Source organism: Sylvia atricapilla, chromosome 6, assembly GCF_009819655.1.
Source record: "Sylvia atricapilla isolate bSylAtr1 chromosome 6, bSylAtr1.pri, whole genome shotgun sequence".
Taxonomy (NCBI): Eukaryota; Metazoa; Chordata; class Aves; order Passeriformes; family Sylviidae; genus Sylvia; species Sylvia atricapilla.
In genome coordinates, this window is record NC_089145.1 from 36,564,566 (window position 1) to 36,589,082 (window position 24,517).

A 24,517-nucleotide genomic window follows, 5' to 3' on the forward strand; every position below is an offset into this window, starting at 1 on the left:
CCGCGCCATGGCGGGAGCGCGCCCGGCGTGAGGCGCTGCGAGCCGGGCCCTGGTCGCCGTTAACAGGCGAAGCCCCCGTTACAGAAACTCTGGGGTGAATGACTCCGAGTTTGGGGCGGCCAGCGGGCTCATTAAACCGCGGCGGTAGCTGTCCGTGAGGGGAGGGCACAGCGCTGAGGGCGGAGCAGGGCGGGGGCCGGGGGAGCGCGGCCCGGGGGCGGGCGGGAGGCTGGGAGGAGGAGGAGGAGGAGGAGGAAGAGGAGAGGGCGGAGGAAGAGCAGGAGGCGGAGGAAGAGGAGGAGGAGGAGGGAAGAAGAGGCGGCAGCGGCAGCAGCAGCAGCATGGCGGCCGGCCGCGAGCGGTTGAGCGCGCCGCCGCCGCCTCCTCCTCCGCCGCCTCCATCTCCTGCCGCTCCCGAGCCGGAGCCCGCGGTCCCGCTGCCCAAATAGCCGTCCTGCCCCGCCCGGACAGCGCCCGGCCATGGAGCTCGCCAAGCCGGCCTTCCCCGCGCTGCCGCAGGCCAAAGAGGACTCTAAGGTGAGCAGGAGCTCCGGTCCCGGCCCCCCGCACACGCCCGGCTTCCCCTCGCAGCCCTGCCCGCCCTGCGGAGCTTCCCGCGCCCCTTCCCGCGGGATTCCCGCTGGGATCCATCGCAGGCCGCGGGTCTGTGTCCCGCCCTGTGCTGGTGACACCCCGTGCGACCACCGACAGCATCCTCCCTCCCCTGCTCGCTGCCGGGCTCTGCTCCCTCCATAGCCCTTGCAGACCCCTGGTCCTTCGGCATCTCCCCTCCCTGGTGCCTCCGGCCTGAAAGTGTCCCCCTATCCCGGCTTGCTCCAAGCCCTGTCCGACACGGCCTTGAGCACTTCAAGCGGTGGGGCAGCCACAGCTTCTCTGGGCGGTCTCATTCAGGGCCCTCACATTCAGGGAACGGAGTCCCCTCGCTTTATCTCCTTCGGCTTTTGCCCACCCATAGCGGCCCCCAATCTTTTTTACACCCCTTTTCTGCACTCGGGGAGTCTCAGCCTGTCTGTTCTCCGCCCTTTCGCTCCCCCTGCGTGTCCCTCTGCCTTTGTAAGGCCCGTGGCCGTGTGCGAGCAGCCCCGGCAGGGAGTACCTGCGTGTCCCTTCCACCTCTCCGCTCCTCCAGGAGCGATCCGGCGCTCGGGTGAGTCCATCGGGGAGAGATTTTCACGGTGTTCCAGAGCCAGGACTTCTCTGCGGACGAGGACAGGTGGCAAAGTGCGCTCGGGCTGAGCTGTGTGCGGTGTCACAGGAGCCGGGGCAGCGCGGTGTCTGATTTCTGAACTTGGCTGAACTCCCCGGCGCTGACCCTGGACGCTGCTGATTTGTTTTTGTGTGTCACAAACATCACCCAGTGTTGTCCCCCCCCCCCTCCTTTGGTGGCCTCAAATATTTAATGCGAAATGTCACAGCCTGCGTGAGGGAAGCCGACAGTGTCTGAGCTCTTCAGACGTCTGTAGATTTGTCATGTGTTTCTAAACATCAGCATTTATTTTCCTGTGAGCAGCAGTACTCAATGCTGTTATGGTGGTAAATTACCTTCAATATGGGAGTGACTCTCTTTTCTGTTTTTGTTGTCAGGATTTAATACCCCCCTCACTTCATAGCTCTTTACAAGTCATTTGGTTGTTCTCACAAACTTGTAATCACTTTGTATCTCAACACAAATCATCTGCCACTCTGTGAGGTTTATAAATTGTTTTCAAATATCTTTTCTGTCTGGAGAAACCAATCGTGTTATCCACAGTTTTGTCTGAGAATGCTTAACTAAATTAGCCTGGGTGGCTTTTCATCTAAAATGGCTAAAGAGGAATGTGGGGTTAAAATAAAAATGAAACCAGAGCTCAGTGCTAGTGTAACAGCTCTTAACTGATGAAAACTGAGGTTTTAATACAGTGTCTTTCAGAGTAGTTTTTATTTTTGGCTTTTTTTCTGGGCTATGTGTAAATAATGCAATGTGTAGTGTGTTAGAACTTCAAGAACTTTCAAGAACTTTCAAGAACTGATTCTAAAAACTGTAGGAATTTCTTTTCAATATGCTACATTCGTATCTGACTTGACCTAAATATGAGATCATGTAAACAAATTCCAAGCTCCGAATACAAGATAATAAATAGTTGGAGTATGTGGGGGAAACAGGAAAGTGAAAGCCAGTGGTGAGTGTCAAAGTTCTTATGGAGGTAACTTGTTAAAAGCAAAGTGTAGGAGACTTAAGCCCTGCTCTTATGAGGAAACTAAAATCATTCTGCCCACAAAGCGTAGATTTTCCTGGACAGCAGAAGATCCTCTCTTATACACTGCAGCCAGGAGGCTCTTTAATGAGGAGCAATCCCTAAGATTTCAGGAAGTTGGTGATGGATGGTTTAATGCTGGCGTGGCAGATTTGATTTCAGGATACTGAGAAGGGGAGGAGGGAGAACTTGGGGAATCCCTGGCTGATTTCCTGCTGCTCAAAAGTGCAGCTTTGGCACTTCTTTAACTCAATCCACGTGCCACCCCCAGCTCCCTTCTCCCAGCTGACACTCATAACCATGTCACAGCTTTAATAATAATAATAACCAGTGATTTGGTTTTATTTTTGATTGGCTGCACAGCATCCCATTCCTTCCTGGCGCATGGAGAAGTGTGGAGGGGAGAGAGCAGCCTGGATTGACTGGGGCAGGCTGCAGAGAGGTGCTCTGGATAAAATAGGTCACTTTTCCAGCCTGGATGTTGTTTGCCCTGTCCCTAATCCACAGTGTGGTGTTTGAGATTGCAGGATTTTTAAACCTCTTGGCTTGTTGATGCTTCTGGGAGCTTGGGAAATGCCAGAAAACCTGGAACTCATCATTCTGACAAAGCTTTTCTGGTTTATAGCAGGAATGTCTGTGAACTGTGTGTTCTTTTACAGTCTGGTGATGGTGAATATCTCAGTTTTATGAGTAGTAGTGATTATTTGTGATGTGGAACCATTTCTAAGCTTAGATTTTTAATTTTTTTTTCTAAAATCACATTTTCCAAGGTCAAGTCTCAAACTTCCATAAATTTGATAAGTTCTGTTTTACATGTTTATACTGGGAGAAAAAAATATGGCTAAAAACCCATTAAAAAGGGTCAGGTTAATAACAATTAGTACACGTTGGGTTATTAGTACTGAGACATCTTAGTCCTTCTGAAAAGAAGGTCAGTAAGGACTGGAATAATTGAAGGAATTTAATAGAAATTATTTTCCCATTAAATTTTAAACAAACAAAAAGATCTAGGATATATGTAATGAGAACACAGCAACAGTTACCAGTTTATTTCTTTGTTAAAACATATTTGCTTGCTATCAGGCTGAGCAAACCAAGTATTCATGGTGTACTTAGAATTTTTTTAGGACTCTCCCTGGGTTTTGTAATTAAATTAGCAGCCTATTGACTAAGCAGACATATTTGCCTTTTTATTATGCATAAAAGCTGAGCTCTTTTTAGCACATGGGGTTTTTCTAAAAAAGAAATTTACATTTTTGACAGCTATATTTAGTCTGAAATGCTAATGTATTTCTGACTGCTTTTTTAAGCTATGAAGTGATGCAGCTCATCTAAAGGTGGAACAAATCTATTAAACTTCTTTTCCTCTCACTTTTGATAGGCAGCACAAATAAACCCCTTAAAACACAGCTTTTTCCCTCCTCTGCAGACTCTTTAAAATAAGTAGGAAGCCTGTGTCATTAGAATTATTTTACCTGCCCACATAATAGAACCCAAAAAATGGAGAACAAACGCTGTGTTGTGCTGAGAAATGTAAATCGGGTGACAGATTTTGATCACAACTCTGTGGGATACTATCAGACTGCTTTGCATAAATCAGAAAAGTGCTCTGTGGCAGCTGAAGTTGAGCAGTCTCTTTCAGTCCTGATGAACTTGTGCCTCCCATCCAGGGGAGGCCTGGTGGGATCCACACAGGCACAGCAGAGCAGTTTGTAGAATTTGAGAATTAAAGCATGTTTGGGGTTTTTTAGCTACGTGAGGGTTGTCTCAGTATAGTCCAACTCATGAATTTAAAAAAGGAGGGGCATGAAAACGGTCATTCCTGTACCATCATAAACAATTCTGATTATCTGTGTGTGTGGCACTCCAGGCATTTGGCTTTGTGCTTCCTGTAGGCTGAAGGATTCTGCCTCCACTGCTTTATTTCCAGTTTATTGGGAAAAAAATTACATGATGAAAGTTTTCATCAATGCTGCTGAATCCTGTGTGCTGATGATATTTGATGAGGTGTCTTTAGGACCAGTGTTAGAGAATGGGACAAATAGGAATTGTTTTGTTTCTGCTTTCCATTTCTACTTTTGCTTTAGTTGTACCTTTTATTCTTTTCTGTGGCTTGTGTTTCTCTCTGCTAAAATAACATTTCTTTCCCTGTTGTCCTTCATTCCTTCCTTCCTCCGTGTGCTCTGTCATTCCCACCTGCCATTCTTCCTCTTCTCCACCTTCCTGCTTTTGTATTCCTTTGTATTTTCAATAGCAAAAATGTCTCTGGTGGGGCCTTCCTATTGTCTGAGTGTTCTTGACAAGCACAGAATTCCCTGTAAAACTGCTTCCATCCATTTCCCGAGTGTGGTGGCGTGGGATGGAGCAGCTGGGCAAGGGTGGCAATGTCACCTTAGTCTTCTCCTGCCCCTTTCTCCAGCCCTCAGCCACTTTTGGGATAGCACCACTGTCCAAACATTGACACCTTCAGGGAATTAAAGGATTTGGTTTAATTTTGTGTATTTTATAGACTTGCACCAGGATTTCTACCTGGGGAAAAGTGTATATTTATATTTGGGCCTGCACTAGTCTGGTTTTGTTGCACTAAATGATTGTTGTAGGCCCCTTCCAACCAAAATAATTCTATTTGTATAATATTCCTCATATTTTTAATATAACTGTCCAAGAACACAAAACATGACTGAAACTGAAGACACAACCTTTCACTTCATTCCTGTTTGTAGCTAATTTTGAAGCATTTAAGTACCATGTTTCACAGTGATAGATGTGACAGGTTTCAGTGATACTCAAATATTTTCCTTGAATATTCTTTCAGTGCCTCATTTAGTTTGTCTGCTTTATTATTAAAATGTGGCAAGTGAGTGTGATCTGCTACTGCTTTACTATTTCAAGGTTTCTTCTGCAGTTGTTCCATTTTACAAATCGTTGTAGATTTTTGTGCAAGTCTTTGATGATAATATCCCTCTCCCTCACTTGGTTGGGCTGTGTAAAAATAACGTGTAAAATGCTTTCAAACGCAAGGTGTGATCTCATTTCATCGTGTGAATGACACTTAAAGCTGCCTGGGTATTAAAGCCTTTTGTGTCGAGGTCATTGTTGTGGGATCAGGACCCAGCCCCAGTGCAAGCTGCAGCCTGGGCAGGGGGATGATGGTGCTGCTGGCAGTTGATGTAATCCTGTCCTGGGAGTGCTCTGATATAACACGGCCAGGCTGTAATTTGAATTTCCTGTGCAGTGGTTAAAGGCAGAGGCAGGAGCTGGAGCAGGTCAGAGCCCCTGGCTGGTGCCACTGTTACCTCACAACTTTTGTTTGTGCTGCTCCAACCTCCCAGCTTGTGGGGGAACCTTGCAGCAGGTTTGGAGTAGAGGCTTGGAGTGTTACAGGGAAACAGCTTCAGGCAAGAGGATTCTGACAGCCCTGGGTTTTTGAGGTGCACAATCCATCCTGCAGGAGTCCTGCTGGGCTGAATTGTGACGGGAGGAGAAATCTGTGTGGAGAGGGAAGTGATGCGTAAGTCAACAGCAGAAAAGCTGCCTGGGAGCTGGGAAAGGATTGGACCTGGGGTGGTCAGGGAGGTTTTCCTGGGAGCCATGTGCAGCTTTTCCACAGGAGCTGAGTGATGGTCTGGGAAGCAGGAGGAGTCATTGCAGGGGGTGGGTGATGCTGAGCAGGTGAAGAGCAGCAGTGAGAATCTAGAAGAGATTTCCTGATATCATCTCCTCTAACTACACTTTTGATTTCTTTTCCTGGTGGTTTTTGCAGCATCTCTAAGAGCTTCTCCCTTCACCTGGGCCAGCCTGTGGTTTGCAGCCTCTACAAATTATAAGGCAGCAGGATTTGAACTGTCTGAACTGGGCTTGCGTTTCAGCCAGAGCTGAGCTTTGACAAAGACTGTACCTTTTATGTGTGAAAATCAGATGGGTCTGCAGACTTCAGCTGTCAGTGAGGGACCAGTTAAGCCGTGTCACGTGAATCCATTTCACTGCATTCCTTCTGGAGAGGCATATGCAGGTTTGCTGTTGTATTTAAAACCCACACTCTTTGCTTTGGTACAGCGTCTCAACGTCAGGGTTGCTAAACTAATTAAAAAACCAATAATCTTAAGTTTTTTTAGGTTAAGTCCTAGCCGAGGTCACTCTTACAAAAAAAACCCTCCATGTCACGTTTTGCCATTAAACTCTTCATTAAGGAAGAACAGGTGTAGCTGTGGCAAAATATGGACAAAGTAACCCAAACTGTTGGCAGAGCTGCTCCTGGTGTAGTTGGGATATTGAATACCAAGAAGCTCTTTGTAGTGTGGACAAGTCTTACCTATTAATTCACAGCTTCCATTTGGCTGTGGATAGGGAAGGGAGGACTTTGGGATGTGCTTTATTCCCCCTTCTCCTTTTTTTGAAATCTGTCAGAGGGAAGTGGCTCATCTTAATCCCTAGAACTCCAAAGGTTTAATTTTTTCTGCCCCATCTCTTTGGTGTCTTGCAAATACTGATGAGGGTGAGTTGTCACTTGTTTTGGGGAACCTCCCAAATCTTTGGCAGCAAGAAATGCTGTTCTTCTCTCCACCTCTGGCATCATCACCCTTTGTTTTTCTTAGCAAAATTCTTGCATTTGATCTGATCAAAAGAGAAGCTTTCAGTTGTTATTCATCTCCTGAGTGCTCCAGACAGTGTGGAAAACCTGGCTGATGGATGAATTCCTTAAAATGGAACCTGTGCTTGGCTTCAAGTCTCCATTAATAGATTGGGGTTTTTACATAACTTTGCATACTATTTGAATAATCTGGCATTGTTGGGCTCGAAGGGCTGTCAGCAGTCACCAAAATCACTCTTTCAGTGGTTTGTGTACTTGTCCCAGATTAAATGTTTTCCTTAAACACTGGCTGTCAGGGAGTTATTTTGCAGACAAAATAACTAAATCCCATTGGAAACTGTAGCTTTTTGGCTTCTTGAAAGGCACTGAAGACCAACGTTTGAGGCCGGTAGTGATATTTTTTTCTTGTTCAGAAAATCTGTGCTGTCTCTTGGGATTTGGCTCCCTTTGGACTTACATTGCTCAGTTCTTACCTGTTTATTTTACACAGTTTACAGCTGTCAGGGCTAAAAAATTCATGCCTCTGGTGCCTTTGAAAGGAATATTTGCATACGTTGTTAAGCCAAAATGGTGATAAATTTGTGTTTTCATTGTGCTCCAGGTTAAGATTTCTAAATTCTACAAACAGAGTAATAAACCCACTAAAGTGCTTGTATATTCCTGGAGTGCAGCTTAAGCTTTTCAGAGTTTATTGCTCTTAGGCTTGGTTTTAAACTTGGACAAGCCTGGAGTTTTCTGGCCTTTTGAGGGCTGAATGATGCTTTTGTGTACAGAGCAAACCAGCAGTGTTGCGCTGAACCCTCTCAGGTCACCCTTCAAAGGATACAGGTCTGCAAATACCATCCTTTTGTCACAGCATTTCCCCGTTCTGCTTCCAGGAGTTTATTATTCCAGCTGGAACATGCAAAAGTAATTTAGCTACTTCTGTGTCTTCAGCAAAGCCCGTTTCAGTGTCTTTTATTTCCCTGTTTGTGCTGCTGCTTTAGGTGTTGTCCATTTAGCCATGGAGTGGCTTAATGTTTGTTTGCTTTCTTTTCCAGAATAACTTTACTGATACTAAAATCCTTCTTAATTCCATTACCAAGAGCTGGGAAATCCTCCCTGTGCACTGTGGGGGAAATCCTCCCTGTGCACTGTGGGGGTGTCCGAGGGAAGCACAGGATTTTTATTGTGTTTCTAAAAAGAGGTTTAATGTGAAATTAACACAACTGGGACAAGTGAAGGTGATCAGGTGAACAGTGCTGCAATTTAAAGGATCCTTCCTGCTGTGTAATCCAGACTTCCCTTCCCAGCTGGAATATTTCTACTTTAACTTCCCCATACTTTTGAGGACATAAGAACACAGGGCAAGTTATTTCTTAGCTGCTGGTGTGTGTATGTGTGAATCAAACAACAGAGTTATGTAAACAAATGTATGCAGCCTATTGGATATATTTGACTATTCCCTTTTTTTTTTTTCACCTCCAGATGGTAACTGGAATCTCAGCTCCAACTCCTTCATGTGTGAGGGTCAAGGAATGAGTAAGAGCCTGTTAATAGAGGCCAGTGGGAGTTGTAGGGAAGGAAAGACAGGAATAGTCTCAGCCTGAGCAGTTTTCTGTTCAGCTTTGGCAGAGCTGCAGAATGGAGCAGAGGGTGGAAATGTTGATCCTGGCACTTGCTCTGGGCAGTGTTGTTGGTGAATGGGAACTGAACCTTCCCAGTCCTGGGGGTCTTGGGCTGTAAAGTATCATGGACAGAGTGTTTTATTTACTGTGTGAGGAGCCTTCCCAGTTACTGTGGGATGGGAAATAGTGGAGACTCACTGATGGCTTGCTGTGGTCATGGAGAGCACAAAAGTCTGGAATTGTTCAAGCTGAATCCTGAATATTCAGGCAGTGTGGATTAGGGGAGGCAGTGTGGATTTTAAGGGAGTTACCTGCTCCACTTGTTATCTTCTGTTATTTCAGTGGCTGCAGGAATGCATCGGCCAAAGGAATTATTTTCCTTGTCTGACCAGCACAGAATGTTCTAAACCTTTTTTCCTTTCTCTTTTTTTCCCCCATCTCACTTCAGAGGGAAGTTTGTTGAGGTGTGAATGTACAGCTGATTAGGATCTTTCCCAGCCTTAAGGATTCTTTGTAGAATACTCGAGGTTTCTTCACATTAACTTTCCAAGTAGTGTTCCCCGGACTTGGGTGGTGCTGGCATCCATGTGGAAAAGCAGCAGGGAGCTTGTACAGAACTTGTGATTATTTTCTATAAAATGCATGTAGACATCTCTGCCTGAGTGTTTTCCTCTGTTGTATATATAATTTTTTTTTTTTTTTTAAGGATTGGACCTATCCCATGAGGAGAGAGATGCAGGTAGGACACTTTTATTTACTGTTTGAGGCCAAACCCATGGAGCATTTAATGAGGAGAAAAAAGAGCTGGTATCAAAATCAGTCTTTACCTGTAAAGTGTCAGGCAGCACCATGGGAGACAGAATTAATTAGTTAATTAAGGTGGTGGTTTGCCAGCATGGAAAACAGGTGTGTTTGCATCTCTGTTGAGCAGGAACTAAAAAAGAAACACACACACACACACACACCCCACCCCGATACTACATTTTTCTTTCTGAATGTTTTCACATGATTACTAAAAATGTAGCAGAGCTTTGCCTTGTGCCTTAAACTTGGAAGTGTTCTCCAGTGGGATAGACAATTAAAATTTTCCCACCATGGTGTCAGTCAAACCTTTGCACAAGATAAAATCTACACACCTGCATATCTTCATTGCTGGGGAGATAAATGGTTAAAAACTGATATTTTCCCACTGCCAAAGCCTGAGGAATTTCCATGAGTGTGTCTCTTTTCATGAGAGCAATTTGGAAGTAATGACAAGACAGGATTATAAACCAAGTTAAGAGTTCCCTTCACCTGATTTGGTGGGTGAGATGCAGGAGTCAACCTGGAACTTAGTTCAAATCAGGGACTCTCTTCCTGGTCCAAAACAAGATCACCAGCACCAAGATCATGTTTTATCCTGCCATAGCAATTCTTTTTTCCTTGTCCTGCTATAAATGACATAGAAAACACATTTCAGGAATACGTAAATTATCTGTGTCCATGGCCATGTTCTGAGGTGAGTGAAATGTGTTATTTTAAATCATTTGGAGTTGGTATTAAATGTCTGTTCTTCTCCTGCCTCTTAGGAAATCTTACCTGGGTTATTTTTAGGCCCATATTCTTCAGCTATGAAAAGCAAGGTATGATTTTCAGAATATTCTCTCACAGGGAAGCTTTGCTGTGGTGATTTGATTTGTTACTGTGGAGATCTGCTTGAGTGTATCTATAGAGGTGTAAATTTGGTTGCAGTTCTGAACTGGAACGTGAAAAATGCCAGAGTGGAAGGAATATTTGGTGCATTTGTGGGATGGTCTGAGCTATTTGTATTAACATTGAGTCTTAAATGTAATTTTTCTTAGAAAATTTAAACCATTTGAGACACTTCACCAATTCCTGTTTCCTTTGCTAAAGTGTTGCAAGACAAATAGAACTGGTCACTTATAAACAGACATTAAAACAAGGAAAATTAAATCTACAATAAAGTCAAACACTCCTCAGGCACAGCTTGGCTCTGCAAATTTGCCTCTGGTTTAAATGATCTTATTTTCATGGTCTGATTCCAGCAAGAATCCAATGCTGGCTGCAAATTCCTCCCTCATGTAGGAACTTGAAATTTCAGGCAAAGTCAAAGGTGAGGAGAGACAAACAAGTTCATTGAATGTCTTCCTTTTTTGTCATTGTTTTCTTTTGAAAAAACAACATTTGCACCCTCTGAATTCTAGAAAACCAGTTCAGATTTTCCTTGATGCAGCCCTATTTTTTTCCTTTTATTGCAGTCTAACAGATGAATCTGTAATTTAAAAAAGATACTTTTTTTTTTCTTTCTCCACAGCTACCTATACTCCAGAAACACGGAGTAACCCATGTAATATGCATACGGCAAAACATTGAAGCAAATTTTATTAAACCAAACTTCCAGCAGTTATTTAGGTGAGAAATGGTCAAGATTCCTTTGTGTGTGTTCTTCGTGTGTGTGTGTTCTTTCCAAATATTTTCACGTTGTCAGAATTATTTCAAAAATGTGCTGAGGTGCAGAAGGACTCAAAATCCAAACTGTGAATTTTCTTCAACCTGAACAAGTCTGTAAATTGGAATGATCCGTAGTTTGCAGTAACTGTTTTCAGTTTTAGGTGATTTTCTGAGGGGGGAAATGTCAGGGGGTGTTGGAGGAGATTCCTCATTTCTTTCTTCACAAAGTTCTTGATTGAATTTCTGGAGTTCAGAGCAGGAATTAAAGGCAGGGGGTTCTGCTGGGTTCGTCCTTGCAGTGGAGGATTTGTAGTGGCTCCAAGGAGCAGCAACTCCTTGGTGTTTTTGTACTCACAGTAAATTTTCATTGCAGGTATTTAGTCTTGGATATTGCAGATAATCCAGTGGAGAATATAATCCGATTTTTCCCTATGGTGAGTGGATGGATTGGGAAGGGACTTGCCCAGGAGTTTTCTGAACTAACAAACACCAGTTTCACAATTTGGGATACTCAGCCTAAAGCACCTGGAAGTGCTGTCAGCTCTTGACTTTATTATTGACACTTTAATAAGTGTAATTAACTCCTTTTTACAAGTATGGAAACAGGTGGAGTTGTAAGAGCTGCTTCTTGTTATTGTATTAAAAAAAAAAAATTAAAAAAGACTGGCCTCAAAACAGAGATTTGGTCATGGGGTAATTCTAGGGCCCTTGACCTGGGAGGAACTTCTGTCTGAGCTAAGAATATTTACATTTATTGTATTAAATTCAAAATACTGACTAAATTTTACAGTGTCTTAAAACATAATTGTGCAGAGGACTTAAAAAGTAACTTTTAAATAAGCAATACCCATTATTGGAACAAATACCTGGTTTTGAGCTGTGGGTTTGTATCTTTATTTTAGTTCAGTTTGCAACTGAACAAAAGGATTTTGTTCCTCCTTCTTCCACCAAAAAACCCAACAGTGCCTTCACTGCTTTTGCACTGACAGTTTTAGGAATAGTTTGAAGTACAAAAGAAATACAAATGTCCAGTTAAGTGAGGTTTAAGTCTGCAAAAATGTGCATTATTGTCACTGTAAATAAAGACTGATATAAAAATTATACCAAATTTAGGTGTTATTACTACTTGCACTTAAAATAATCTGCAAGTTTGAGTGTTGTACTCTGTTTCTTTTCAGACTAAAGAATTTATTGATGGAAGTTTACAAAGTGGAGGTAAAATTATATTAACTTTTCCCTCATTTATTAAGGTGTTGTTAAAACTTTCAAACTAACTTAGATGTATATATTAGAGGCTCTTAAATATGAGCTTTTCTTAAATTTGGGGGTTTATTATGCTTGATTTGAACTCCTATTAGACAAACTCAGAGCAAAGTGTTCTTTCCTTTTGTCTCTAACTGGAAAATCAGCCTCTGAGGTTTGGGCTTTTTTCACTTGAAACACAACTGAGTTCTGTGCATGAGATTTTCTTATCCCCTCTAATGTAGGGCCTGAAATCTGCGATTCAGTTTATACAAACATGGTTAATTTTTTTTTTTTTCTCAGGGAAAGTTCTTGTCCATGGGAATGCAGGGATTTCTAGAAGGTAGGAAATGATCCATCATGATATGAATACTTTTAAACAATTAAAAGGTATTTTACTGATTTTTATTTGGCCTTTTTTTCCAGTGCTGCCTTAGTTATTGCATACATAATGGAAACATTTGGGGTGAAGTACAGGTAAGAAGAGCTATTCAGGTTTTAATTCAGGTGGTGTGAGAGAATAATTATTTTGGAGGGAACAGAAGCTGCTGTGTTTTCAGTCTCAGTGCCTTACCTAAGACTTTTCCAGGGGCTGATTATTCGATTTTACTTCTTTGCTGTGGCCAAGCAATTTCGGTTGTAAAAATCAGTTAATGGATCCAGTTCTGGGTAGAGTTTAGAGGTTCTATAGTGCTGAAAAACTGATAATCTGAAGGAAGACTCAAACCACTGAGACTTTAATCTGTTTTTCACTGATGTGTTTTTCTCTTCTTTTAAAGGGATGCATTTACTTATGTCCAAGAAAGAAGATTCTGTATTAATCCTAATGCTGGATTTGTCCATCAACTTCAGGTGACTTTATTTTTTATTCTTGATCATAACTGAAAAGCAATTTAATGAATCATCTTCCTGCCAAACAGACATTTACACAAATCTGCTTCAAGGAAATGTCAGGAGCTGGAGTAAAGCTTGGGAGGAAGATGAGTGGGCACCTCAGTTCCTTAGTCTTAAGCTTTGGACAAAGCAAATCCAGGAATGGAGGAGAAATAAAAATCCTGGTTTGTGCAGTGATTAAGAGGCTCTGAAATGTCTTGGCTGAAGGAGCTGCAAGGGAAATGTTGTTTGTTCCTTAAAACCATTTCTTTAGTCATCCTTGAACTTTTCCTTTTCTCTGACTTCCTGATGCTTTTTGTCATTCATGTTGAAGCAACAAAGAATTCTTCCCCTCCAAAATCTGTGCCTGAATTAGCCCTGCTCATCCTTAGAAAGCTTTATACCAAAGTTACACCAATCACCATGTTTTGGACCGTTCCAGGAATATGAAGCCATCTATCTAGCAAAATTAACCATCCAGATGATGTCACCTCTGCAGCTGGAGAGATCCCTCTCAGTCCCACCTGGCAGCACAGGTGAGAAGCTTCTCCTGCTGTGGGGGGATGTGAGGTGATTTTCAAGCAAACCTTTAGCAGCAGAATCCCAAACTCTTGGGAATGGCATTTGGTGTTCAAACTGAGTTTAAATTTCAGTGTGAAGTGTTTAAATATCCTAGTTTCCCATGGCTGAGGTTCCCTCTTGCCTCCTGCAGGAAGTTTGAAGAGGATGCACGAGGAGGATGAAGATCTTGGCACCATGCAGGTGGCCGCAGCACAGAACGGGTGATGGCTGAGGACAAGCAGTGAGGTCATAGTGAGAATTCCTGCCAAGAAAGGTGAAGAAAACTAGGAGAGAAAAACAAAACACAAAACAATTAATGCAAAACAATGAACACACATAGCTTCTTTTCAATTACATGTTGCTTTCAGATGTAAATCTGCCTCTGCAACACACTAAGCATCATTTTTAAGATGTTGGACTTCTTGAATGAATAGATGGCACTGATTGTTTTGCTCCTTTTTTACACTTTACAGTTTTGTTCTAAACCAAGATTTTTGGACTTGCAAAGAGGTATTATTGCAATAATGCACTTTTCATACTTGAAATTTCTTTATTTGTATGATATAAAGTTATTACTTTAAACAAAATGCAAGCGGGGGGGATTTGTTTATAAAGTTATTTGTGTAATTTATAACAAGAGACTTTAGTAAAGAAAAAGTTTGCTAAAATTCACCTTGTTCTCAGTATGTATTATGGCAAAAGTGTGCTTTAGGAACATAAAGATGGAGGTTAATTCAAGTTGAACTTGATCATCTAGATCATCATCAGACTGGTTTTCAAAGAGTGGTGGCATCATTTGAGGTAAAAAGTGGGTTTGGCTTTGAAAACTGAGGCCCAGGGCACTGCCCATAATGGGATCAAGACTTAAAAGGATTCACCTCAGCTCTTGTAAAACCTTAGACTCAGCTAAGGAAATGCTTCTTGGTGCTTTAAAGGTTTTTACACTGGGCAGTGTCAGGGTGGTTTGTGCAGCTGTAACTCTCCTGTCCCAGCAGCACAAGGGTTGTGCAAGCACAGTCCTGGTTCTGCATCTGCTTTATTTCCCAATGTTTGTTGCCTAAAAGCCAGGGCTGGAATTATTTGGGAGCACTGTGGTGACTGAGCAGGGCTGTTAGAAAAACTTGTGTGTTTGGGAAGTGTGAGCTTGGTAAGCAGACTGTGTTTTTAACAGGGGGAAAAATGGGCTCAGGATTTGAGGATCAGAGCATCCAACATCCAGCAGCACATTCCTGTTCCTGCTGATACCCTCTGCCACCTACAGCAGTGATGGAGCAGCATAATTCCTTCAGGGAGGAAAAAAAAACCCCTACAATAAATAGTGTGATGCTTTAGTTAAGAACTTTTCAGCCAGAAGAAAAGGAAGTGATTTATCTCCTGGAGAACAGCACTGTTTTAGTGTCCAGCACCTGGCTCAGGGTGCAGTGCTGCTTTTGCAGTTGTAGAGGGTTTGTTCCTGCTCTGAACTGACCCTCCAGAAAGGAATGCTCTGGGCCTTTTGGGAAATTGGGAAATGCATTCCCAGCCATTGGAGCACATGGCAGCAGTGCCTGGCCCTGCAGAGCCCCCAGACACTGCCAGCCACAAGCTGCTATTGGGACTGGGCTGTGGGAAGCATCAAATCCTTCTCCATTTCAGGTCCCTGGGGAAGGGGAGGGATGTAACACAGATGGAAGGCACTGATTCATCTCTCCAGGCTAGGCAGTGTCCGGGTCTGTTCTCTCTGGGGTCCTGGGAACACTCCCTTCATACTGACAAGCTCCATGACTAAGGACTTCTCATCAATCCATTACCCCCTCCTGGTGCCTTTTACAGTCACTCTGCTCTGTCTGCCTGCTAGATCCTAAGGGAATCTGAGATTTAATTTTCCTCAGATCTATTACTAAGCTGTCTATTTAAAACTTCCTGTGTCTGTCTGCTGTAGTTTCACTGCCAGGAGGCGTTTCAATATTTGGTTTTGGGGGCTGAACTAGAGGCAGGAATTGGAAGCAGGGTTCCTCACTGTGGACTGGAAAGAGAAGTGGAGAGTGAATTATTCTTTTTATTTCCCAGGTTCAAACACAAAACTGCAACACCCAAATCTTTGGGAATCCACAGCTGTTCATAGAGGTGCTGAAATTGCCTTTTCCAGCTTAGGGGAAGCAGAGTGAAGGAGCTGGAAATTTCTTCCTTAGGATGAGAAAGGTCTTAGCCAAAAAATTAAATCACAAGGAGGAGATAACATTCAACCTCTGGAGAAGCTGGTAGTGCTGCTTCTGACAAAAAAAAAAAAAAAAAAAAAAAAAAAAAAAAAAAAAAAAAAAAAAAAAGTTCTGGACAAGGCTTGCAGCAAACTGGAATAGTGGAACTGGCCCTGTCCAGGGCAAGGGGTGGAATGAGATGGGCTTTGGGGTTCCTTCCAACCCAAACCAGGCTGCGGTTCTCCATTAATCAACTTTGTTCCCAAATACTGCTATTTATTTATATATATATTATTTGTATGATTCATATATATATGTATATATAGAGAGAGAGAGAGAGAGGAAGGGGGGGGTGGGGAAGACATTATTCCAGGGGGAAAGTTTGGTGTTTTCCTCAAGGAGGTCATGGTTGGTTTTATACATATATATACACACACAGTCCCTTTATATATATGTGTGTGTATATATATAAAAATATCTAACATTATAAATATGTATACATTATAAATATGTCATCTATCAATTTTATATATATACATATCCATATATAGATTTTATATATACATATTCATATCTATGTTTTAGCTTTTACTTTTATACTGCATAATACATGTATAGGAGGCCTTGCTTTTCCCTCTTCAGCCCTTTGCACTGTGGATAAATTCACAGGAACTGCTGCAGTTCTCTGTTTCTCCTCTCCTTGAGGCCATTCAGAGCTGGCACTTGTGGCATTGTCCCTGTCCCTTCGACAGTTTCAAACACCCCCTGTACTGTGGTGGCCCAGGGCACACCTGACCCCACAGTGGCACCTCCAACTCCCCAGCCTGGGCACTTCCAGCTGCGGTTGTTCCAGAGGGGTGGGAATGTCACCTCGGGGATGAACAAAGAGCTCTTCAGCTGCCCCTGAGGGGGCTGTGCCCTGCAAGGCCCATTGTGATGCAGCCACAAGCCCCAGCTTTCAACCCCATTCATGTGTTTGACAATGATCTGAGTGGGGGCCGTGGCACCTGCTCCTCACTCTCATCTTCTCATTAACTCTTCATGAAGGCCTGGGGCTCTTTAGATGGTGTAGATACCATGGAATTCAAATAACCCACTTTAAATCTTGGAAATTCTGAATTAACTAAAACTGTGAAAGGCAAGAAAATCCACCTCAGTCACTTGGGGCAGCAGAAAGCAGGAGCTGCTTTTACAGAATGAGAGACAGGGCCGTCAGAGGAGCACAGCTGCTTTCTCTTAGGAGAGGAATCCACATGGAATTGCTAAAAGTGTTCTTTTCAGCCTAGGGAAGGGGAATAGGTTAACTGCAGCAGGTACTGCTGCTCAACAAGCACATCCTCACACCATGAAAACCAGTCCAGATATACAGGTGGCAATCATTTATTCAGCTTCAACAAAGACATTCTTTAAAAAAATAATCAATAAATAAATCAGACATCACCAAGGAGACAGTGGATGGAGTGGAGAACCCTCAGGAAGATCAAGCAGAGCCCCCAGCACTGCAGAGTCCCTCTCCAGAGCACAAAGCAGGACAGTGTGGAAGGCCTGGCTGCCCACAAACAACCCTGGCTGGGTATAATGCCCTATTCATGGCTGTGGGATTTGTCACTCCCCACACAAAACACCACTGTTGGCAACAGGGCTTTGGATGCTTTTTTGCTTTTCAACCCTGGCAAAAGAGCTAAAATTGATCCAATCTTGCAGCAAGAAGGAACTCCGCAGCAGCAATTCCTTTAGGAGCAGAAGGGGGGGATTTTTCTCCTGGTTTGCTGTGCCACAGGTGGAAATCCCTTCTGGCAAAGCCAGAGCCCCCCCTGGTCCTCTGGAGTTCCACTGCCTGGGCCAGGGATGTTCAGTAAATCCCATAATCGTTTGGGTTGGAAAGGACCTTAAACTCATCTCATTTCAACAGGGACACCTTCCACTATCCCAGGCTGCTCCAAGCTCTGTCCAGCCTGGCCTTGGACACTTCCAGGGATCCAGGGGCAGCCACAGCTTCTCTGGGCACCCTGTGCCAGGGCCTCCCCACCCTCACAGCCAGGAATTCCTTCCCAGTATCCCATGTGACCCTGCCCTCTGACAGTGGGAAGCCATTCCCTGTGTCCTGTCGACACAAACATTCCTCTCCCTCCTTTTTAGGTACCCAAGTGGCATTAAGGCTTTTCTGGGCTGAGCACCCCCAGCTGCCTCAGGTGAAGCTCAATCAGCCCATCCCAATCCTCTAATTAATAATAATTGATTATTAGCCAGGACCCCACTCCATATGAGATCTATTCCTTCAGACATCCCAGTTTCCCAGTTACCCTCTGCCCTGTTGCAAACCACGTTTAGGGTTTTTGTTTATGTAAGAAAAAAAAGGTAATTATCCTGAAAACCAAGTTATCAGCTAAAGTGCAGGAGCCCTGCAGTGAGAAGCACACATCCATTTTTAGACTGGGGAATTCAGCACAGCCTTTAAGGATTCTCCCCAGCCTGCACCAACAGCAACAAATCCAGTCTTAGAAAACGATGCCTATAAAACTTCTGCTGCACCACCAACACTTCCATGAGGTGTCACAGAAAAAAAACCAGAACTAAGACCTGTTCTGTGTCACTAATTCTGCATAAGAGACACCTCATCCCTTCCCCAGCTATGTCATCCCTCCATCAGCCCAGCCAGCAGGACAGTCCCAGGGCTGTCCTTTGGCTACTGAGAAAAGAAGCACAAACTTTTAGAAAAATACAATGCAAGAGAAAATTTGAGATAAAAATATATACCTTTGGTTAAAAACCATCTCTTTAACGAGTCCTCCATAACTCAGCTAGAACAGAAACGCTTCACCTCGACTCAACAGTAGTAAAAATTAGTTCTAAACTTATTTCCTAACCCAGAGGACCCTTTCTAAAACCTCAATTTTTTTCCCCCCAAGGTTTACACATTTGATGTTCATTATTTATAGGGATTGTTACATATGAAGCAATAAACTATAGAAATTTTCCACGGAGAGAATGTCTGTAGCACAAGTTCCTCTACCAACAGTCTTTCCAAGAAAAAATAAGAAAAGAACCCAGAACACCTAGAAGTTGCTAATTGAAGAACCGTTGAAACATGTAGTTTTCATCAGATACCAAATAGCCAAACTTCTTGTAGAAATCCACATTTTTGGGCAGACACTCCAGCGTGATTTTATAACAGTTCAGTCTCTTACTTAGCAAGGTGAGGGTGGACGTTAATCTGGAGAAGACAAAAAAAATCAGCAGTTAAATGCTGGGTCAGTGAATATTTAATTAGTTCAGTGAATATTTAATTAGCCACAACACTGAGGGCTGACAGCACTCTGTTTTCCTGCAGATCATTTTATGCCCAGCTGGTGATCCCTGCTGGCTGAATTCTTCCCAGGTGCTTGGCAGGAACGTGTGAGGTGTAAAGGGTTTTGCTGAATGGCAAAGGTGGGGAATACTCACAGTTTTCCAAGCTGCTTCCCTCTGCACTCCCCGCTGACCACCACATCTTCTATCCTGCCTCTCTGAAAACACAGGCAAGTGTTTGTTAGCCTTGGAATTGCCCTTCCAGCTCCCTGTGTTCACAGCCTGGCTGGGACTCCCAGCCATCTGCTCTGTCAGAACCACGTCTGACTCCTTCAAAAACTCACTGGGACAATGGGACAGTGCTCCTTTTCCTTAGGAAAAGCCAAAGCTTCCTTTTACAATCAGCTCAGCACTCAAGGATGTGATGTATTTTTTAAATACACAAAATACTTGATCTTTTAAAAATATATTTTTTAAAATATTTACATTTTTAAAGTTGGAAAAGCCCTTCAAGGCCATTGAGCCAAACTGTTCCCCAGCACTGCCAAGGCCACAACTGACCCACATCCTCAAGTGCCACCACATCCACATGGATTTTAAATCTCTCCAGGCATGGGGATTCCACCACTGCCCTTTCCCACGAGGAAATTTTTCCCAAAATCCAACCTAAACCTCCCCTGGATACAACCTGAGGTTGTCACCACATGGTAATACCATCAAACCAACACACCCAGAGTCAGGGACAGGATCTTTTCCTCCCTTCCCAGCTGCAGGATTTACCTTGGCACAGGAGTGAGTGAATTTATGTTCTATAACCAGCGTTGCCGTAGCAACGATCTGCCCCAGGTTTGTGTCCTCCACCACGGTAACAAAGTAATCTCCAGACCTCTTCATGTGCTCAAAGGTTTCTGTGGGAGCAGACAGAATGGAAGAGGCAATTCAGGCTCACGGTAAACTGCAGTTAAATCTGATATTTGCAGCAGTCTCTGACTGCAAATCACTGTGGTATCACAGGAATGATGCACCCAAAACCCTAGAAAATGAAAGCCCCAGAGTGAGACTAACTCATGAAAAAACAGGAATTACCCAAATTTCTTCTCCTTATCTGCTCAGAGAACCCTCTTTGCTGAGCAGCTCTGCACATGGGTGCTAAAACATCAAATCATGGAATGCTCTAGCTTGAAGGACCTTAAAGCTCATCCAGTGCCACCCCTGCCATGGCAGGGACACCTTCCACTATCCCAGGTTGCTCCAAGCCCCATCCAGCCTGGCCTTGGACCCTACCAGGGATCCAGGGACAGCCACAGCTGCTCTGGGCACCCTGTGCCAGGGCCTCCCCACCCTCACAGGGAAGAATTTCATGGAAAGAGTTTTCCAGCCATGGCACAGCTGCCCAGGGCAGTGGTGCCATCCCCATCCCTGGAGGGATTTAAAAGCTCAGTGGATGTGACATGTGGGGACATGGATTAGTGGTGGGTTTGGCTTAGATCCTGTGATTCCCTGAATCCCTGGGATGCTTCCCCCCGGCCTGTCTGGCCCAGGAGTTGGATCCTAAGGGGACCAAAAGTAGGTTCAGAGAGAGCTTTTGGTCAATGGCCTGGAGGGACAGCACCAAGGGAATGGCTTCCCACTGCCAGAGGGCAGGGTTAGGTGGGAAATTGGCAAGAAATTCTTCCCTGACAGGGTGATGAGGGGCTGGCACAGGCTGTCCAGGGAAGCTGTGGCTGCTCCATCCTGGAGAGTGTTCCAGTCCAGATTGGAAGGGCTTGGAGCAACCCCTGGAGCAAATGCAGCCCAAATAATCCATCCTATCAGCTATCTGAAGCTCAGTCTAAAAACCAGTTTCACAATTTAGGCCTATCCCAGCCAAGCAACCCTTGGGGGGTAGCTGTAACTGGATCCAAGGCTGAGTGCCAAGGAAAGCAGAACTAATCCCTCCCTCTGGCATCAGGCACTCAGGAGCCTCACACCTGAGCAGCTTTGCTGTCAGCATCAGGATCCTTTGATTCCCTATGGAAATGCCAACGAATAATGAGGTACTCACTGATGAACTGCTCTGGGCTCACAACTCCAGTTTCTGTCAGCTGACCCAGAACCTTAAAAAAGCCTGTCAGGAAAGAAGGGAAAACAGCTCTCAGTGAGGGACAGACAGCAAGGAACAATCCAGAACAACTGTCTGGAGAGCGACCATCCCCATGGCACCATCCCATCACAGTGGAATTGAACAGTGTTGAAGGACTGGCTAAAGCTCAGTAAGCCTGGAATAATGAGTCCAACTTTTTGTCCAAATTCCAGAACCGAAGGAGAATTCATGCACCAAGATGCTTGTTCATGTTGCTTTGGTATTAAAGGGTACAGTATGAACAACTGTGCTCCCTCTCCAAAACCATGGTGAATGGGAACTTGTGGATTATTTGGAAGATTTTACTTGAATTATAGGATTAAAACAGTAAACCAAATGTTCAGTGTCACCCAATAAAGCACCAATCCATGATGCCAAAAGCTCAAATTCAGGGATGAGATCACAGCCCCAAAGCTACCAAAGCCCAAAGGATGTCAGGACAAGGCACAGAGTGGGATTGCTGGGGTGTCCTGTGCAGGTTCAGGAGTTGGAGTCAATGATTCCCGTGGGTCCCTTGCAACTCAGGATGTTCTAAAATTCCATAATTATTTACTGATAAAAATAACCCAAATCAGGGAAAATAAGGAATCCAAATCTACTGAGAGCTCCTGCAGAAAAAGTCACCAACTCAGCCCCTCAGTGTCATTTCTGGTGATGATAAACCAGCATTCTACCTCGATTTACATCAGCTGTGCAAAGTGGTCTCAGGACCAGTCCATCCCCTGGGTCCAGTGGAGAAATAGCAGGAGAAAAAGTCGTGGTGTTCTCGCTCCAGTCAAGTTCCTGCAGGATCCTGGGGTCAAACATGGGCGTGTCATCCGGCATCACGGTGGCCACGGGCATCATGGCTGCAAACAGAGATCTGGAACGGAATGAAACAGGTCAGGCATGGTTTAATCTCTAAATAAGTTGTTCCCCTGTAGCGTGGCATGGGATTTTCCTCAGGGATTTCAAGGGAGGTGAATACACTGCTGTTCACTTCATCTGCTCAGCCTTCACCCTCTGGGTGTGCCCGGACATGGCGCACGTCAGCCGGAATCAACACACGGAGTCGGTGTGTTTGTCCTGGAAAAATCCAGCCTGATAAGGCTTTGAGGAGGGTGTTTAACCTCTACAGACAGGAAAGCATCACTCTCAAGAAACCTCCCAACAACCTGTCCAGCCATCATTTGCACTCCTGTTCAATTTAAAACCTGAACTGAGAATAATGCACTTTTTTCTGAACCAGTCCCACTCCACAAATGTTTAATCTCTTGGGCACAAGGTGCCACATCCCACAGCAGGTGATGGCACAGCCACAGCCCACCCTGCCTCTCCTGGGCTGCCCCTGTTTGCTCTGTGTGTTGACAGAGCCCAGCTGCCAAGCACAGCCCCACAGTGTCCACGGACAGGGAACGCACCAAGGGGACAGTGAGACACTGTTAATGATTAAAAGCACTGGGGAGCTGGGGGTTATTCCAGGTGACAAAGGGATGGATTTTCCTCATTGCATTCAAGGCCAGGCTGGACAGGGCTTGGAGCTGCCTGGGACAGTGGAAGGTGTCCCTGCCCATGGCAGGGGATGGAATGAGATGGGCTTTAAGGTCTCTTCCAACCTAGAATTCTATGATAAAGGAAAATAATTCTTACTCTGCCCCCTGGTCAAGGTTCCTGTATGAGCAGAGCTCATGAAAACTTCTGATTTCTTTATAAATCTTCAGATTGCCTTAGCTGCACCATGAATGATGCAGCAGTCACACAAGAGTGGTCAGGCCAAATAAACAGCAGAAAGAAAAAAAGTGTTTGGGATGACACTTTTTAAAGTAAGACACATCACAGCCTAGAGAAAGAACAGAATGTTTGCTGTGAAGCATCACAGTGTAATGAGCCTCAAAAGTGAATGTGGCTCCAGAAACCCAACTGAAACTTCGTAACAAAAAAAACCCCAATACAAAAATCTTTTTTCAATGCCACCTGCTGGTACACACTGGTCTTTAAATCCCAGCTCTCACCCTAATTTTGCATATAAAAGTAAAAAATGTTGCTGTTATAGCAATTAAACGGCAACACAAACTCTCATCCCATGTGAATTTTCAAAATGAAACAGCGGGAAAGATGAACTGCAAAGAGAAACATTTCAACTGATTTCTCTGTTCCTACAGCTCAACTAGTCTAATATCGCTTTTCCTCTGTCCCCCAGAATTCCCAAGTGCCTATATCAACATTCAAATAGAGTCTGTACAGAATAATGCAAACCTCAAACTCCAGCTCAGGGTTACAGCACACTAAGGGAAAAGCACATAGAGAAAATAAAATTTTCGATGCTCTGTGAGCAATCAGTGACTAACTAAGAGTCATTTTCCAACTAACTGCTTCTGGCACAGCTGGAGCAGGATGGTGTTGCAAGCTATGCTAATTTTCTGGAGGCAAGAATATGACTTAGGAAAATGTCAATTAAAAAGAAAAAGGATTAAGATACAGGGAAGAAAAGCTCTGTGGCCTGTGGGTCATCCTGAAGTTTCCCTGAAGCATCCCGGGATCCCCACGTGTTGGAAGCAGCATATGGCCAGGGATCCCCTAAGCTGAGCTGCCATCCTGAGGGAGACCCCCAAACCCCCTGGGAGGGTCAGTGGGTGCTTGGCCAGACCTCTGCCAGCTCCCCACTTTTGGGGGATGGGGTGACAGAGCCCAGCTTTGCCCCTGGAGGGTCCCCACAGCTTTCCTCAGCTGAAACAGCTTGATAAAGAACAACCTCCATCTCACACATGGCCCCTTGAGGGGGTCCCCTCAACCCTTCCACTCACACACAGCCCTTCAGGGGGGTCCCACACCTCCTCACCCCACACACGGTCTCTCGGGGGGTCCTTACAGCTCCCCTCAGTTGAAGCTGCCCCTCGGGGGTAGATCCCTTCCACAAACCGACCCTTCAGAGGAGACCCCTCAACTCACACATGGCCTACTGAGGGCACCCCCTCGCTCCATCCGCATCCTGTTGCCTCACACACGGACCTTCGGGGCGGTCATACCAACCCCACACACGCGCGCGCAGCCCCTCGGTGGCGTCCCCACAGCGCCCCTGAGCTGAAGCAGCCCCCCGGCGGTGGGAGCCCTCCCCAGACCGAGCCCTCCGGGGGTCCCGCTCCCGCAGCCCCTCAGGCCCCTGCCCGCACTCACCCGCGCGCGCCGGCCCCGCCGCACGCGCCGCACGGACGTGGCAGGGTGGGCGGGGCCGTGCCGGGCCCGGCGCGCGCGCGCGCCCGCCCCTCCGCGCACAGCCAATCGCAGCCAACCGCGGCCGACCGCAGCCAATCGTTGCCGATCTCCGCCCGTTGGCCACGCCCCCATCAGAGACTCGCCGGCCCCGCGACCTT

The 24,517-nt window shown here is 44.9% G+C and overlaps 2 protein-coding genes across 3 annotated transcripts; one reads left to right on the plus strand and one right to left on the minus strand.

Annotated features, from left to right (window-relative positions):
• The first annotated feature begins 298 nt into the window (after positions 1-298).
• Positions 299-14,252, plus strand: STYX (serine/threonine/tyrosine interacting protein). Of its 2 annotated transcripts, XM_066321524.1 has the most exons (11): positions 317-537; positions 9,160-9,192; positions 10,022-10,075; positions 10,768-10,865; positions 11,278-11,338; positions 12,083-12,119; positions 12,450-12,489; positions 12,573-12,623; positions 12,926-12,998; positions 13,462-13,555; positions 13,732-14,252. In XM_066321524.1, exons 1-11 carry the CDS (start codon positions 481-483, stop codon positions 13,803-13,805), a joined length of 672 nt encoding a protein of 223 aa, XP_066177621.1. In that variant the 5' UTR covers positions 317-480; the 3' UTR covers positions 13,806-14,252. The 2 variants fall into 2 exon arrangements, with proteins under 2 accessions (XP_066177622.1, XP_066177621.1); XM_066321525.1 differs by lacking the exons at positions 13,462-13,555; positions 13,732-14,252 and adding an exon at positions 13,067-13,417 and having other exon boundaries at positions 299-537.
• Positions 14,253-17,121: 2,869 nt separating this feature from the next.
• On the minus strand, positions 17,122-24,379 carry GNPNAT1 (glucosamine-phosphate N-acetyltransferase 1). The gene is made up of 6 exons (XM_066321533.1): positions 24,321-24,379; positions 21,842-22,029; positions 21,090-21,152; positions 19,826-19,953; positions 19,202-19,263; positions 17,122-18,971 (listed from the first exon to the last, which is right to left on the minus strand). The coding sequence occupies exons 2-6, from the start codon at positions 22,011-22,013 to the stop codon at positions 18,824-18,826; spliced, it is 573 nt and encodes a 190-aa protein (XP_066177630.1). The 5' UTR covers positions 22,014-22,029; positions 24,321-24,379; the 3' UTR covers positions 17,122-18,823.
• Positions 24,380-24,517: the final 138 nt, after the last annotated feature.

Bases quoted from the DNA above. Each gene is read 5' to 3' on its own strand.
- GNPNAT1 (XM_066321533.1), bottom strand. From the start codon at position 22,013: ATGATGCCCGTGGCCACCGTGATGCCGGATGACACGCCCATGTTTGAC. The intron at 19,264-19,825 runs GTAAATCCTGCA...CTGTGTTTTCAG, and splicing joins TCACTCACTCCTGTGCCAAG to AGAGGCAGGATAGAAGATGT. The intron at 18,972-19,201 runs GTGAGTATTCCC...TGTCTTCTCCAG, and splicing joins GGGAAGCAGCTTGGAAAACT to ATTAACGTCCACCCTCACCT.
- STYX (XM_066321524.1), top strand. From the start codon at position 481: ATGGAGCTCGCCAAGCCGGCCTTCCCCGCGCTGCCGCAGGCCAAAGAG. The intron at 538-9,159 runs GTGAGCAGGAGC...TTTTTTTTTAAG, and splicing joins AGGCCAAAGAGGACTCTAAG to GATTGGACCTATCCCATGAG. The intron at 9,193-10,021 runs GTAGGACACTTT...CCTGCCTCTTAG, and splicing joins CCATGAGGAGAGAGATGCAG to GAAATCTTACCTGGGTTATT.